Source organism: Peromyscus maniculatus, chromosome 22 (genome assembly GCF_049852395.1).
Source record: "Peromyscus maniculatus bairdii isolate BWxNUB_F1_BW_parent chromosome 22, HU_Pman_BW_mat_3.1, whole genome shotgun sequence".
Lineage (NCBI taxonomy): Eukaryota > Metazoa > Chordata > Mammalia > Rodentia > Cricetidae > Peromyscus > Peromyscus maniculatus.
Genome location: NC_134873.1, coordinates 47546190 through 47561846, shown reverse-complemented (window position 1 = coordinate 47561846; position 15657 = coordinate 47546190). Strand labels below are relative to the sequence as shown.

Below are 15657 nucleotides of genomic sequence, written 5' to 3'. Positions count from 1 at the left end.
AGCCTTCATAACTTGATCCTGATAAACTGCTGTGGATGATTGTTTGATAAATAAAACACTGATTGGCCAGTAGCCAGGCAGGAAGTATAGACGGGACTAGAGAGAGGAAAAAGGAAAGGACAGGAAGGCAGGAGGGGGAGACACCAGCTGCCTTCCAGGGAGCATCATGAAGAAGGAAACAGATAAAGCCACGTGGCGACATATAGATTAACAAAATTGGGCTTAGTGTAAGAGTAAGAGCTAGACATGCCGGGCGTTGGTGGCGCACGCCTTTAATCCCAGCACTCGGGAGGCAGAGCCAGGTGGATCTCTGTGAGTTCGAGGCCAGCCTGGGCTACCAAGAGAGCTCCAGGAAAGGCGCAAAGCTACACAGAGAAACCCAAAAAAAAAAAAAAAAAAAAAAAAAGAGTAAGAGCTAGACAATGGTAGGCCTGAGCTAATGGCCGAGCAGTTTAAATAATATAAGAGTCGGTGTGTTTATTTTATAAGTGGGCTCCGGGACTGGCGGGGTTTGGTGGGAGCTGGAAAGGAGCTCTCCAGCTACAATAAACTCTCACTAGTTGCCATAACTTCTTAAATGAGCACTCGATTACCTGGGGAGAAGTTGACAGCGAGGTCTCCTTGCCACCTGCTCGCAAAAGCTTCTGCAGAAAGGAATGCCTTTCCTGAACATTCTTGAGGGATGGCCATCTGCTCACTCTGCCCCTTCTGTTCTAGGTGATTTACTCTCAGCATTTCCAAAGGCCTCCTTAGCACCATCCCTTCCATCTCTCAGCACATCTGGCTGAAGTGTTAGCCACCCAAGGAGGTGCCTTTGGATCTTCTTGGAGACTACGGTTAGAGAGTGAGCGGACAAGTTATGTTGTTTTCTCCTCCTAATATTCTCGACGCCCTGACTTGGTGGGTGTTTGGTTTTGAGATTGGCCTGTAATGTAGGCTGGCCTCAGATCTGCTATGTAGCTGGAAATGGCCTTGAACTTGGTGTTCCTGTCTTCACCTCCCCAGTGCCGAGGTTACAGATCTGGACCACAATGTCTGGTCACTGCAATGTGGGGATAGAAACCATGAACGGCAAACACTCTACCAGCTGAGCTACATCCCTGACCTATGTTCCTTTCTTGAGACTTGATCTCATGTAGCCCAGGCTGGCCTCCAACCTACTATGATCCTCCTTCTGGTACCTCCCAAGTGCTGGGATAACAGACAAGCACCACCACACCCACCTCTCCCTGGATGTTTTTAATTTCTTCACCTGGATTAGTTGACACTCCAATTTCACTTCATGAGGACCACCATGTAGTGGGTAGCCGTTCCAGCTTTGACCTGGAAATACCACCCCCTTTGAGGCTTCAGTAACTGTCACGCCTACAAGGCAGAGCTGAGAGAGGACCCCTAAAGACCCGAGATCCAGATGGGAGCTCGCTTGGTTCGTGGATCCTTGACGCTGAAGGTGGACTGAGCAGAGTTCTCCAGAGAACACCGCCGACTGCACTACACCTTTCCCAGACGCTGTAAACTATCCCTTCACTTGTAAGTTACCCCACAAAATAAACCTCCCTTTTAACTACATGGAGTTGCCTTAATATTTAAGCCAATACCACCACTGTGCTCAGTCTGCAGGACACCACCTGAGAGGACCACTGCAGCCATGCTCAGCTGCTGGAGTATCACATCTACCTCCTTCAGGCCATCTTCAGAATCACGTCCATTCCTATTTCTTGGGTTTCTGTTTATAAATGAGTAGCATTGCCGGGCAGTGGTGGCACACGCCTTTAATCCCAGCACTCGGGAGGCAGAGGCAGGCGGATCTCTGTGAGTTCGAGGCCAGCCTGGGCTACCAAGTGAGTTCCAGGAAAGGCGCAAAGCTACATAGAGAAACCCTGTCTCGAAAAACCAAAACCCCAAAAAAATGAGTAGCATTCCTTGGTCATGTAAACTATCTTCTTTCTGTCAGATTTTGTCCATATCTTTTTGGGGTATGTTAACCTCTAATTCTAGTTATGGGGGTGAAGGGAGAGGTAGGGAGGGGTCATTTGGTGAGCCAGCACCCCCTGTTTCTTGCAGGTGCCAGCCTCATCGGACAAAGATTGGAAAGCCTGTTGGGACAGCAAGATTTGAGAGGGCAAAAGCCCTTGGATCCATCCTAATCCATCTACTTTCCCAGGATTGCTTTCTTTCCCAACAGAAGAGACTGAGTGAATATTTTGTAATTCTGCAGCTCATAACATCACAATCAAGACCAGATTTTTAAATCAGCCAAGAGACTACAAGAAATAAAAGATCGGGGTTGGGGATTTAGCTCAGTGGTAGAGCGCTTGCCTAGCAAGCACAAGGCCCTGGGTTGGGTCCTCAGCTCCAAAATAAAATAAAATAAAAATAAATAAAAGATTTTTATGCTCATGCTTGAGTTTCTCATGCGTTTCTTAAACTATCTTGGGAAGATTAGAGGGTCCCTGCCCCATCCAATGTTGCTTCCATAGCCACCTCACACTTACAGAACTTACAGCAGACATAGCAAATACCCACCTCTGACAGAACCATCTTTTTACATTTTTTTTTTTTTTTTTTTTTTTTTTTTTTTTTTTTTTTGGTTTTTTGAGACAGGGTTTCTCTGTGTAGCTTTGCGCCTTTCCTGGGACTCACTTGGTAGTCCAGGCTGGCCTCGAACTCACAGAGATCCACCTGGCTCTGCCTCCCGAGTGCTGGGATTAAAGGCGTGCGCCACCACTGCCCAGCTACATTTTATTTTTTATGTTTCATGTATGACTGCTCCCCATGTAGACCCGAATGCCAGAAGAGGGCATCAGATCCTATTATAGATGGTTGCTGGGAACTGAACTCGGACCTCTGGAAGAGGAACCAGTGATTTTTTTTAAAGAAATTTTTTTTTTATTCATTTTACATACCAACCACAGATCCCCCTCTCATCCCTCTTCCCGCTTCCCCCACCAGCCTACCCCATCCCGACCCTCCATCCCCTCCTCCAAAAGGGTAAGGATTCCCATGGGGAGTCAGTAAAGCCTGGTACATTCAGTTGAGGCAGGTCCAAGCTCCTCACTCCTGTATCAAGGCTGAACAAGGCATCCCACCATAGGTAATGGACTCCAGAAAGCCAGCTCCGGCACCAGGGATACATCCTGATCCCACTGTCAGGGGCCCCTTAAACAGACCAAGCTAGCAGCCAGTGATCTTCCACCACTGAGCCATCTCTTCAGCCCCGACAGAGCCTTTTAATCACTTGGAAATGTGGTTAAAAGATAGATGGTTATGCCTCGGGCCTGCCTAAATGTTCCAGCAGAGTTTCGCATTAGAGAACTGAAATCACAACCCAGATCCACCGGTAAAAGAAACTGTAGACTTAGTCCATTGCCATCCTACCTTATGAAGAAAGATAAAAGAAAGGTGTGGTCTGTCTTGGGACTTTCCTACCTCAGATTGGGAGTACAGCTTCTTGGTTCTAAGTCTAGCTCCTGGGTTCTCCTCATCTGTTGAGTGGGGATGGAGACGGTTCTTAGCTCAGAGTCCTGGCCTGAAGATGTCCCACTGGGCAGTGTGTGTCGAAAATTAAATGATGAACAGTCCGAGTCCTGTGCCAGTGATCTGGACTCTGCAATTGTTACCGTCTTACAGGAGGGTAGGATTTCTCATTAACCCCAGACTACTGATGTTGCCTTGTGATAGAATATTTCTCAAGGCCCTTCTGGGAACCGGTGGTTCTTAAATGCTGGCCTGGCCTGGTGCATGGTTCGCAGTAAGGGGCTGGTAGGTACTCTGGGAGGAATGGACACATGGGAATAGAACGAAGAGAGTCCTTCAACCCCCTGGCCAATTTTGTCAAGATGACCATGCCCTCCTTGACTCTTCTCCAGTGTGAAAAGGGTAGAGGGAGATTATTGTTTCCTAGACTTGAACTGTCTTGACCCTGTCACCCACAGAGCCTGGCAGGACCCCTCTGAGAGTCACCTAGTACCTCCCACTGATGGTTGGAATTCGGTAGCACCCAGGTGCCCAGCTGCATCCTAAAAGCTTGTTTTGAAAATTAGATGTGGGGGCTGGAGAGATGGCTCAGAGGTTAAGAGCGCTGCTTGCTTTTCCAAAGGTCTTGAGTTCAATTCCCAGCACCCACCACATGATGGCTCACTACCATCTGTAATGAGTTCTGGTGCCCTCTTCTGGGGTACGTGCAAACAGAACACTGTATATATAATAAATAAATAAATCTTTAAAGAAAAAAGGCCGGGCGGTGGTGGCAGAGCCAGGCGGATCGCTGTGAGTTCGAGGCCAGCCTGGGCTACCAAGTGCCCAAAGCTACGCAGAGAAACCCTGTCTCGAAAAACCTAAATAAATGAATGAATGAATAAATAAATAAATAATAAATAGAAAAGTAGATGTGATCATTGATCCGGGGACCTATTAAGCACACAGGACATTTGAGTGTCTCTTCCTCCACCATCCCCCACCCCACCCCCACCCCCAGCAGAGCTTTCCCAACTTAGGAGACTGGAAATGTCCAGAAGCCAGGGAAAGCGCCTTTTTCGAAAGGCGCCACTGTAGCGCGCGCACCCGGGGGTGGGGGTGCGGAGGCTATCCCGATATTGGCTCCCGCGCGACGCGGGACGGAGGAGCCACGCCTCGAGGGGGTGGAGGGGTGCGGAGGCTATCCCGATATTGGCTCCCGCGCACGGCTGGGACGGAGGAGCCACGCCTGGGGGGCGGGGGGGGCGGAGGCTATCCCGATATTGGCTCCCGCGCGCCGCGGGACGGAGGAGCCACGCCTGGGGGGCGGGGGGTGCGGAGGCTATCCCGATATTGGCTCCCGCGCGCCGCGGGACGGAGGAGCCACGCCTCGAGGGGGTGGAGGGGTGCGGAGGCTATCCCGATATTGGCTCCCGCGCGCCGCGGGACGGAGGAGCCACGCCTCGAGGGGGTGGAGGGGTGCGGAGGCTATCCCGATATTGGCTCCCGCGGCTCCCGCGCACGGCTGGGACGGAGGAGCCACGCCTGGGGGGATGGGGGGGTGCGGAGGCTATCCCGATATTGGCTCCCGCGCGCCGCGGGACGGAGGAGCCACGCCTGCCGGCCCTCTTGCAGCCAATGCGGGAGGGGCTGAGGCCCGGGAGGCGGAGTCCGTCGGGGAAACGAAACAAGAGGGAATGGGCCTGGTCTGGTCACTCTGACAGTGAGCTGCGGCGGCGGCGGCGGGGTGGGGGGACCCGGATCGCAGAGCCAGCACCCGAAGCGCAGTTCGAATCCTAAGCCGGAGCGCGGGCCACTGTCCAGATCCAGGAACGCGGTAGGACCTGAGGGCTACTTTCCCACTCTTCCTGGACAGCGGTGGGGGGGAGGAGGGGCAAGGCGAGGGCAAGGGACCTAGAAGGAAAGTGACATGCCCGATGGCCTGAAGATCTGGAGGGAGATCTGGAAGCCCGAATGACCCGGAGACTGGGTTAACACCAGGCAAAGACTTGGGGCTGCACAGTTTGATGGTCTTCCAGTTGGCGGGCCCCAGGGTCAGCCCGGTCCCGCTCCGTACTCCACCTCTCCACCTTGCTTTTCTCCATGTACCTACCGAGTTTCCTTAAAGTCTGAACCCGATGCTTGCTTTCCGGCTAAGACTTCCGCCACACGAACCCCTACGGTCACGCAAAGCCCCACCCCCACCTCCACCCCCACTCCCATCCCTCTACCCCCCCGCCGCCCCCCACTCCCCCACCTCCCCAACTCCACCCCCTGCTTGACCACCACTTTCAAACTTCCTTGGTACTTCTGGGCCACAGCCAAGTACCCTTCAGCTCCTGGGCCTTTATGGTGCCTTGGCCTACTTCCTGGAAAGCCCTGCCCCCCCACCCCCACCCCAAGTCATTGCCATGGGCAGGCAGATCCCTCTGCATGCCTGATCCTTCTCACAGAGTCAACTGTATGAGCCACTTTCCCTGAGCAAAAAACCACACTCTGCCCTCTTTGCCCCACCCCGTACTTTTGTACCACGATTTGTCTGTATCCTTCCTACCAGTAAGATCCCAAGAGCAGTTTTGACCCGCTTGTCTAATCCTAGCCCCTGTATGTTAAATGGATGCTAATTCACAAATACCCTTGAATTCTAGACAAATGGGATTTTCTGTTGCATGTTTAGTACTCAAAGTGCCTTGCCTCCCAGAAACTAAAGACACTCTCCAGGCAGGGCTAAAAAGACACTGCCCAGGGCCTTAGCATCTTGTGCAGATTGTGCTGGCCTTCTTCGGGTTGCGCTGTGAACCTGACAGAGCCCGGAACACTGTTTGCGGCTTGCTCGTTTGTGTATCAGATAGGAGTTGAATGCGTGTGGTCTGGGAAGCGGCTGCTGGAAGGGTCACAGGCTTCTGGGGGTCCGATAGTCTGCAGGGAGTGTGGGACTAGTGTCTTTGGACGTAGGCGGGACAGGCAGGTGGCATGTGATGGACAGTTCTTTGAGTGAGTGAATACCAGCTCTAACTGCTTCCTGGTGAGCTCACCCATAAGTTTATTGAGCAGTCCAGGCTGCGGTGAGGGTTGTGAGGCGGGATGATCCTAGATGCCCTTGCAGCATCAAAGAAGGCCAGGCCCATCCTGACAGGTGAATAAAAATTGCCTAGTAGACAGAGGGCTCCGATTCATAGGAGTGTGGATTGGGGAGGTACCTTGGTGTTCATTCCCTGATGGATTCATTCATTCATTCATTTGTATCAAGCCCCTATCATTTTTCAGTTATTTATTTATTTATTTATTTATTTATTTTTGGTTTTTCGAGACAGGGTTTCTCTTGTGTAGCTTTGCGCCTTTCCTGGAACTCACTTGGTAGCCCAGGCTGGCCTCGAACTCACAGAGATCCGCCTGCTTCTGCCTCCCGAGTGCTGGGATTAAAGGCGTGCGCCACCACCGCCCGGCCAATTTTTTTAAATAATGTATTTACTTTTTATTTTTAATGATCTATGTATCTGTGTGGGGGTATGTACATGTGAATTCAGATTCCTTGGAGGCCAGAGAAGGCATTAGATCCCCTGAAGCCAGAATTACCAGGAGTCTATGAGCTGCTTGACATGGGTTGCTGAGAACCAAACTTGGATTCTCCGGAAGAGCAGCCATGATCTTAACTGCTGGGTCACCTCTCCAGCTGTACAGTTATTGATTTAAATTTAGTCCTTTAGTGTGTTGCGTGCGTGCGTGCGTGCGTGCGTGCGTGCGTGCGTGTGTACATGTGCCTCAGTAAGCCTGTCACGGTCAGAGGACAACTTGTAGAAGCTGATTCTCCTTCCACCATGTAGGTCTCAGGGATTGGACTCAGATGGTCAGTCTTGGCAGCAAGCTCCTTTTACCTGCTGATCCATCTTGCCAACCCTGGTGAGAGCCATCACGGTGTAGGTAGAATGTAACGCCACAGCCTGGAGGTGATCACCAGGACGGAAGGGAAGTAGGAAATAGGAGACTTGAGGACTGAGCCCCCTGGACAATATTTAGATGAAAAGAAGATGAAGAGGGACCAGGAAAGGAGGCAGAGAAGGCACAGTTTGTGGGAAAGGGTGAGAACCCGGGGAACAGGTGTCTCACAGTCCTAAGCCGAGAAGGGCGAGGAAGGAGATGGAAACGAGTGACCAACATGGATTATTGGATTTGGCAATGAGTAAGCCACTGGAAACATCACAAGAGCAGTCTTGGTGGCTTGCAGAGGCTCCAGAATCAGAACGATGCTTTAAGACAGTGGTTCTCAACCTTCTTAACACTGAGACCCTTTAATACAGTTCATCATGTTGTAGTGACCCCTCAACCATAAAATTGTTTCACTGCTACTTTATAACTGTAATTTTGCTGCTGTTAATGAATTTTTTTTGTTGTTTGGTTTTTTCGAGACAGTTTCTCTGTGTAATTTTGGTGCCTATCCTGTACCTTGCTCTCTAGACCAGGCTGGCCTCAAACCCACAGAGATCTGTCTGGTGCTGGGACTAAAGGCCAGCACTGAGCCACTGCTGCCCGGCCGCTGTTAATAAATCTTAATGTAAATATCTGATATGCAGCCTCTGTGAAAGGTTTGTTCAACCTCCAAAGGGATCTTGAACCACAGGTTGACAACTGCTTCTTTAAAAGATCACAGTGTGAGCCAGGCGGTGGTGGCGCACGCCTTTAATCCCAGCACTCGGGAGGCAGAGGCAGGCGGATCTCTGTGAGTTCGAGGCCAGCCTGGGCTACCAAGTGAGTTCCAGGAAAGGCGCAAAGCTACGCAGAGAAACCCTGTCTCGAAAAACCAAAAAAAAAAAAAAAAAAAAAAAAAGATCACAGTGTGAAGAATCTTGTTTATAATTTTAAAAGGAAAATTACATTTTATGTGGTGTTGGGGATCAAACTTGGGGCTTTGTGCATGCTAGACAAGCTCTCTACCCAATGAGCTCTGTCTCCAGCCCACTAAACCTCGTGTTTTAAATTTTCCTGTTCACTTTTAAATAGACATACAGAAACATAAAATTTTCCAGAGTTCTTGGGCACTAGGTGATGTTTTGATGATATGTATACATTGTATAAAATCCAAATCAGGTTAAATGTATCTATAGCAAGAAACATTTTTTTCCTTTCTTTCTCCTGGGTATTGGCACTGAGTATCATTTCACTTTTTTGTCGGCCATTGCTGTGTCTCCTTTGGAAAAATAGCACTCAAGTCCTTTGTCTATTTTCTAAAGAGTGTGTGTGTGCAAATTAATGTATGTATACATAGTTGTGTGTGCATGTATGTGTATGTTCATGTATATGTGTGTATGCTGTATGTGTGTGTACGTAGTCATGTTTGTGTACATAATTGTGTGTGTACATGTATATGTGTGTGCTGTGTGTGTACATACTTATGTGTGCACATGTGTGTATGTATAATATATAGCAATATATGTATATATAGCCTTGTTTTCAACATAAAAGCTGTAATTCTACTCCTATATTTTTTATGCCTTCTCAGATAGATAAACAGACTGGAACATCTCTTAAAGATTTATTTATTTATTATGTATACAGTGTTCTGTCTGCACGTCTGCCTGCATGCCAGAAGAGGGCGCCAGATCTCATTACAGATGGTTGTGAGCCACCCTGTGGTTGCTGGGAATTGAAGTCAGGACCTCTGGAGGGGCAGTCAGTGCTCTTAACCTCTGAGCCACCTCTCCAGCCTCAGACTGGAACATCTCACTCCTTGGAAGACAGGAGTGGAATAAAGGACAGGGTTCTCTTTCCTTGGTCAGTAGTTTTGAAAATAGATGGTTTAGGAGGAGAGGAAGAAAGATTCTGACACAAAGTGTTCTCTGAATTTACGTAGGGCTGAGATGAGTCACAGAGAGAAGAGCCGCTGTCTCCCATGGTCTCCTCTGGTGGGTTGGGAAAATCAATCAGATGTAGTCTGTTAGCGTCCTGTGTGCAGACACCTCTTCAATTGCAGGTTACTGGAAGGAAAAATGGCCAGCGATACACCAGGTTTCTCCATAGACAAACTTAATAAATACCGTCAGAAGCATGGAGTAACAATTACGTATAAAGAACTTGATCCTACAGGACCTCCACATGACAGGAGGTAAGTTGCCATCAGAAAAGGTATGAGGAGGGCCAGAGAGGTGACTCAGTGGGTAAGAGTTCTTGCTGTGTATGAAGAGCTGAGTTCGAATCCCTAGCACCCACATAAAAAGCGGAGCATGCCTGAGTACGTGGCTGTAAATCCAGCACTGTGTAGGGCGGAGACAGGAGCGTCACTGGGGCTTTCTGTCTTACTAGCTTAGCTCTAAGTTTAGTGAGAGACCCTGTCTCAAGAGACCAAGGCAAAGAGAGATAGAGCGGGCAGCCTGGAGTCTTTGTGACTTCTGGGTGCACATAGACAATTCACTCCCCCAACATTTGCATACATCACACACAATTTACTGTAAACACACATATTCTCTCTCTCTCTCTCTCTCTCTTTAAAAAAAAAAAACCCAAAATGACGGGATGACGGAAAGAAGGAAAGTATGACACAGATACGTAGATAATGGAGGTGTAGCTCCCTGTTAGAGCAGGTGCTTAGAATACATAAGGCCTGAATTCAACTCCAGGCATTTGAAAGGAAAAATAAAAGGTAAAAAACAAACAAACAAAAAACACCAAACGAGCAAACAATAGAAGGTCTGTCCCTATAAACATACAGAACGAGGAGGACAACTACAGTGCAATTGGGAAGTCAGCACCGCGGCTCCTTAGGGAGCTCCTTAGCTGCAGAGTCCTGGGAGAGTCCCCCTGACAGAGTCTGCTAACCACAGGGGCTGGAGCAATGACTCAGTGGGGGAAGACATTTGCCACCAAGCCTGATGACCTGAGGCTTTCTCTGGGACCCACATAGTGGAAGGAGAGGACAGATTCCCAAAAGCTGTCCTCTGATTTCCAACCAGCGTGTCCTGTCATGAGCGCACAGACGACACACGCAGACACATACCCCACCCCCACGGTAAATAAATAGGAAAAAAGACTAAGCGCAGTAGCTCATGCTTATAATCCTAGCACCTGGGTGGCTGAAGCAGGATTGTTGTGAGTTTGAGGCCTGCCAGGGTTATATAGGGAGACGCTGTAAATAAATAAATAAATAAACAAACAAACAAGCAAACAAACAAATAACAACAACATCAAGTAGACAAAAGAAAAATGGGGGAAAAAAACAAACTTCTCCGTTTCAAGAAGACATTGAGGGCTGGAGAGATGGCTCAGCGGTTAAGAGCACTGACTGCTCTTCCAGAGATCCTGAGTTCAATTCCCAGAACCCACACGGCTGCTCACAACTGTCTATAACTCCAAGATCTGACACCTTCACACAGTCATACATGCAGGCAAAACACCAATACACATAAAATAAAAAATAAAATAAAGAAAAATAAAAAAGAAGACATTGTTATTGCGGTAGATGCTTAAATTAAGTACATACTGAGCATGAGTTTGAATCCTGAAAGGTACTTGTGGGGCAGTGGTGACCAGAGCGCTTGTCCTGAGCTAAATTACAAGCTGTATAATATGTTGTAAATACTGTCTTTTTAATCAGGTTTACATTTCAAGTTATTATAGACAAGAAAGAATTTCCAAAAGCCGAAGGCAAATCCAAGCAGGAAGCAAAAAATGCTGCTGCCCGATTAGCTGTTAATATACTTAATAACGAAAATAAGGTGAGTAATTGGCTTTTTTTACCCCTAGTCAAAGGGAAGCTGTAAATATGTTTGTATGTGTGTATGTATATATGTATATATATGTATCATGTGTGTATAATTTCTCTCAGTGAGAAAATACACATGCCAGTGTAAAACTATTCATTCAAAGTTTTATTTCTTTTTTTCTTCCTAACTCCATTTTTTCCTGAGTGAGAAATACACCAGGAAATTTGTTGACAAAATTGTGTACTTCTCTGTGAGTGCTAGCAACACTTACGTGCTCTGAAGTTGAATACATGTGGAAAGATGTGACTGTTCAGAGGGACATGGGCTGGTAAGGCCAAGGAGGGTCCCTTCCACCTCCGGAAGCAAACAGAACAGAGAAAGCCATGCAAGTCCTGGTAGGGAGAACTACAAACTTGGAGGAAAATTATAGAGAAGCAACATACATCACATTGGTGTTCCTGGAGATGCAAACAGGGTAAATAGCTTATAAAACAAACAAACAAACAAACAAACAAACTGTAAACAGGTCTATCTGGTCCCTGGGGACGTGAGGGAGGGTATATGGTTCTGTGCCTAGCATGCACAAGGCCTTGGATACAATTCGCTAGTATCAAACAGAGAAAACTATCTGGAGATACTTCAGCAGAAAGTGTTATGAAATAGAGACATGGCATTAGATGAAATTAACTCCATAGGTAGAGAGACATACAGAAGTACCAAGAACAGTATCGATCCTTATGAAAGCATGGACCCGAGGGAAGAGGGGAGGGGACTTTACATCTATCTGCTACAATGTCAAAAACCAAGAGACTGGAAACGTGGGTACAATTTGAACTGATTTGTGTGTGAGATGGGAAGATTGTCCTCAGACACTGGGAAGTTTTACCTTCCAAAATACTCCCGGATAATCTTACTTGAAGATGCCATCCTTATAATCAAGTCAAAAGCAACCAGGGAAAAACCACAAATTCTCTTATTAATAAGCTAAAAAATAAAATAAAATAAAATAGGGTAACTTCCTTCTCTCAAAGTGGGAGACAGACAACAATAACAATGATGGAAATTTGCGTAGAAGAACACACATAATAATAAGGGTGAGGGGCTGGAGAGATGGCTCAGAGGTTAAGAGCACTGGCTGTTCTTCCAGAGGTCCTGAGTTCAATTCCCAGCACCCACATGGTGCCTCACAAACACCTGTAATGAGATCTGGCGCCCTCTTCTGGCCTGCAGGCAGAACACTGTATACATAATAAATAAACAAAAATAATAAGGGTGAACGAGGGGGCTAGAGAGATGGCTCAGCGGTTAAGAGCACCCACATGGAGCTCACAACTGTTTGTAACTCCAGAGCTTCTGACACCTTCACACAGACATACCTCATGCAGGTAAAACACCAGGGAACACAAAATAAGAATAAATCAATTAATTAAAAAAAATAAGGGTGAATGAAACCCAAACCTAGTTCTTTGGTAAGGTCCATGGAGGAGAAACTTTGGACCACACCTGATCATGTGGGAAACAGTGAAGGTTGAGACAATAACAGTGCGCTCCTGTGGACATCTTTTCCTGTAAGTGGTGAACCAACATTGGGCTTTCCTTCCATCGTTTTCTCTCCGTTGAGTTTTACGAATGTTGTGGCATGCTAGAAAGTGTTACAATACCATTTTCATAGAAGAAGAAGGGGTGTGTGTGGCTAGGGAGGGCTCAGATATCCAGAATGTGTACTGCTCTTACAGAGGCCTGGAGTTCAGTTCCCCGCACGTTGGGTGGCTCACCACCACCTGTAACTCCAACTCCAAGGGATCACACCCGCCTTCTGGCCTCCTCGGGCACCCTCATTCATGTGTGTGTGTGTGTGTGTGTGTGTGTGTGCGCGCGCGCGCGCGCGCGCGCGCGTGCGTGCACACCCACACCCACATGCACATAAATTTTAAAATGAATAAAGGCAATAAATCCTAGAAAGTGAAATAAGAAAATGGGCTCAGTTTGCTTTGTTTTGGTAAGACAGTCTGGTCTCATGCTGGGCGGTGGTGGCGCACGCCTTTAATCCCAGCACTTGGGAGGCAGAGCCAGGCAGATCTCTGTGAGTTCGAGGCCAGCCTGGACTACAGAGCGAGATCCAGGATGGTCTCCAAAGCCACACAAAGGAACCCTGTCTTGAAAACAACAACAACAAAAAAGACACCCTGGCCTCAAGCTCTCTGTGTAGCTCAGGCTTGCCTCAGACTCTCTATTTTAGCATAGGCTGGCTTCAGACTCTCTGTGTAGGTCAGGCTGGCCCCTGGCTTTCTGTGTAGCTTGGGTTGGCCTCAGATTCTCTGTGTAGCTCGGCTTGACCCTGATATATTTTTTTAAACATAATTTCTTTATTGATTCTTGGGGAACTTCACATCATGCACCCCAATTCCCCTCATTTCCCAGTCCTCCTATACCTGCCCTACACCCTTGCAATGTCCTCCTCAAAAGAAAATTAAAACACACACACACACACACACACACACACACACACACACATACAACTAAAACCAAACAAAATCAAAACAAACGAACAAAAAACCTTTTTGCTCCTGGGTCTTCCCTGCCTCTCCAACACCTCTTCATTCATCTTAGTGGCACTGGGAGTCGTAGTGCATCACGCAGTCTACCCTTTTGTCCAATCAGCTTGACTTGCAAATGTTCATTGCAATGAGTCATGGGTCTGGTGCAAAGCCTCTGGTTTCTGGCACACCATCATCAGTGAGACCCTCACCGAAACTCCTCTTGAATATCCCACAGCTGTCCTGAGCCATGGAGACCCTGCAGTTCCTTTACAAGCCCAGGCAGGACATAGATAGGGTAGATGTTAGGCCTTGATCCTCTTGCCTCTGACCCCCCGAGGGAGACCTGGGATAACACACGTGCACCAGCACACCTAGCTTGGTTTTTCCTTAGTGAAATTATAAAAGGAAAGTGAGTGACTTAACTCACTTTTATAAATCGATATATATATATATATATATATATATATATATATATATATATATATGTTTTTCGAGACAAGGTTTCTCACTTTGTAGACCAGGCTGGCCTCGAACTCACAAAGATCCGCCTGCCTCTGCCTCCCCAGTGCTGGGATTAAAGGTGTGCGCCACCACCGCCCGGTGGGAATATATTTTTAAATATATATTATTTGTATGTCTTTGCCATACAAAAAAGGGAAGAAAAGGACATAAGATATATATATACTGCCGTTTTCTGAATTCAGCCATTGTGCAGTGTATACCTATGTCAAACATCATAGATATGTAATTTTCATGTGCCACTTAGGATTTCTTTAATTAAAGGAAGAATTTATTTTTACAGATTTTTTTCCCCTAATAAATATATAGTTACACTTTTAATAAGAAAATATAATTGGGAAATGCATAACACATTGTCTCTCATGTTACTCATTTAGGAATTTCATCTGATAATTCATGATTTGTACTAAACGCGTTTTTTTTTTTCTTTGTAGGTGGATACTCAGACAGACGCTTCTGAAGGGTTGTTTGTTGGGAACTACATAGGCCTTGTCAATAGTATTGCCCAGAAGAGAAACCTGCCTATAAATTATGAACACACTGTCTCCGCCGATGCGCATTCACCCCAAAAGTGAGCTACGGTTTGGCTTCTCCTCCTGTTTCACTGTATACAAGCAATAGAACCGTGAGGCTTTCATTTGTAGTTTTCCGGAAGTATTTGCCCCCCTTTTTATACATTCATTATGGAAGGTTGGACATGATTTATAAACATCAAACGCTCAATTCCTGAGACTGCGGGGTCCTTTGGATCAATCAAATTTGGCTGATTTTTTTTTTTTTTTTTTTTTTACAGTAGATTCTTTGTTTCCTTGGTTTTGCTTTCTGAAATTTCAGTTACCTTCGGTCAACAGGACAGTGAGCACAGTACAGGAAGCCGTTTCTAGAGGAAGACCGCTTTCGAAAACCTGGGAGTGGAGCATATTGCACTAATTGTTGTAGTTGATTAGCTATTGCTAATCTTTGACTAGGTCTTGTTTATGAGTTAAACTTTATCATATGAAGAATAATGAGTATTTCTAGGGTTCCACACAATCTATGGTATCAGTCATCCATTGGCTCTTAGGATAAGAGGGGTCTGCTGATTTTTGAGGTGCATCTGAATGGTTAGTCGGCTACACATTTCACAGAGTTCAGGATGCCTATGCATGAGGCATGCAGGGTTCTTCCCTTCCCTGAGGCCAAGGCAGCTGCAGCCCTGTGACTGCTGGTCTGCCCCTCTACGGAATGGCTCTCCCGTTTTCAGTTAGGGAGCGGCTTGGGTGAGTGTCTGCTCGCATTTGAATAGACGGACAAAATGCCATGCATCAGCAGGCAGGAGTGGTCTTAGTCCGGCCGGCCGAATCTGGGAAGAAAGCTGCTGTGAGGGGTAGGATGTGTGGACAAGGAGTGGAGTCTGGAGGTGCTGAGAGAGCATCCTCAGGGAGCTGTCTTCGCATAGCACTGTGCCC

At 47.2% G+C, this 15657-nt stretch overlaps 1 protein-coding gene across 1 annotated transcript in view; it reads left to right on the top strand.

Annotated features, from left to right (window-relative positions):
* The first annotated feature begins 5117 nt into the window (after positions 1-5117).
* Eif2ak2 (eukaryotic translation initiation factor 2 alpha kinase 2) overlaps positions 5118-15657 on the top strand; it is a 47311-nt gene continuing 36771 nt past the window's right edge. Inside the window, exons 1-4 of the mRNA XM_042266732.2 lie at positions 5118-5293; positions 9425-9556; positions 11042-11162; positions 14644-14780. Coding sequence (XP_042122666.1) covers positions 9441-9556; positions 11042-11162; positions 14644-14780 — 374 coding nt within the window. The 5' untranslated portion in view covers positions 5118-5293; positions 9425-9440. The remainder of the gene's footprint in view (positions 5294-9424; positions 9557-11041; positions 11163-14643; positions 14781-15657) is intronic.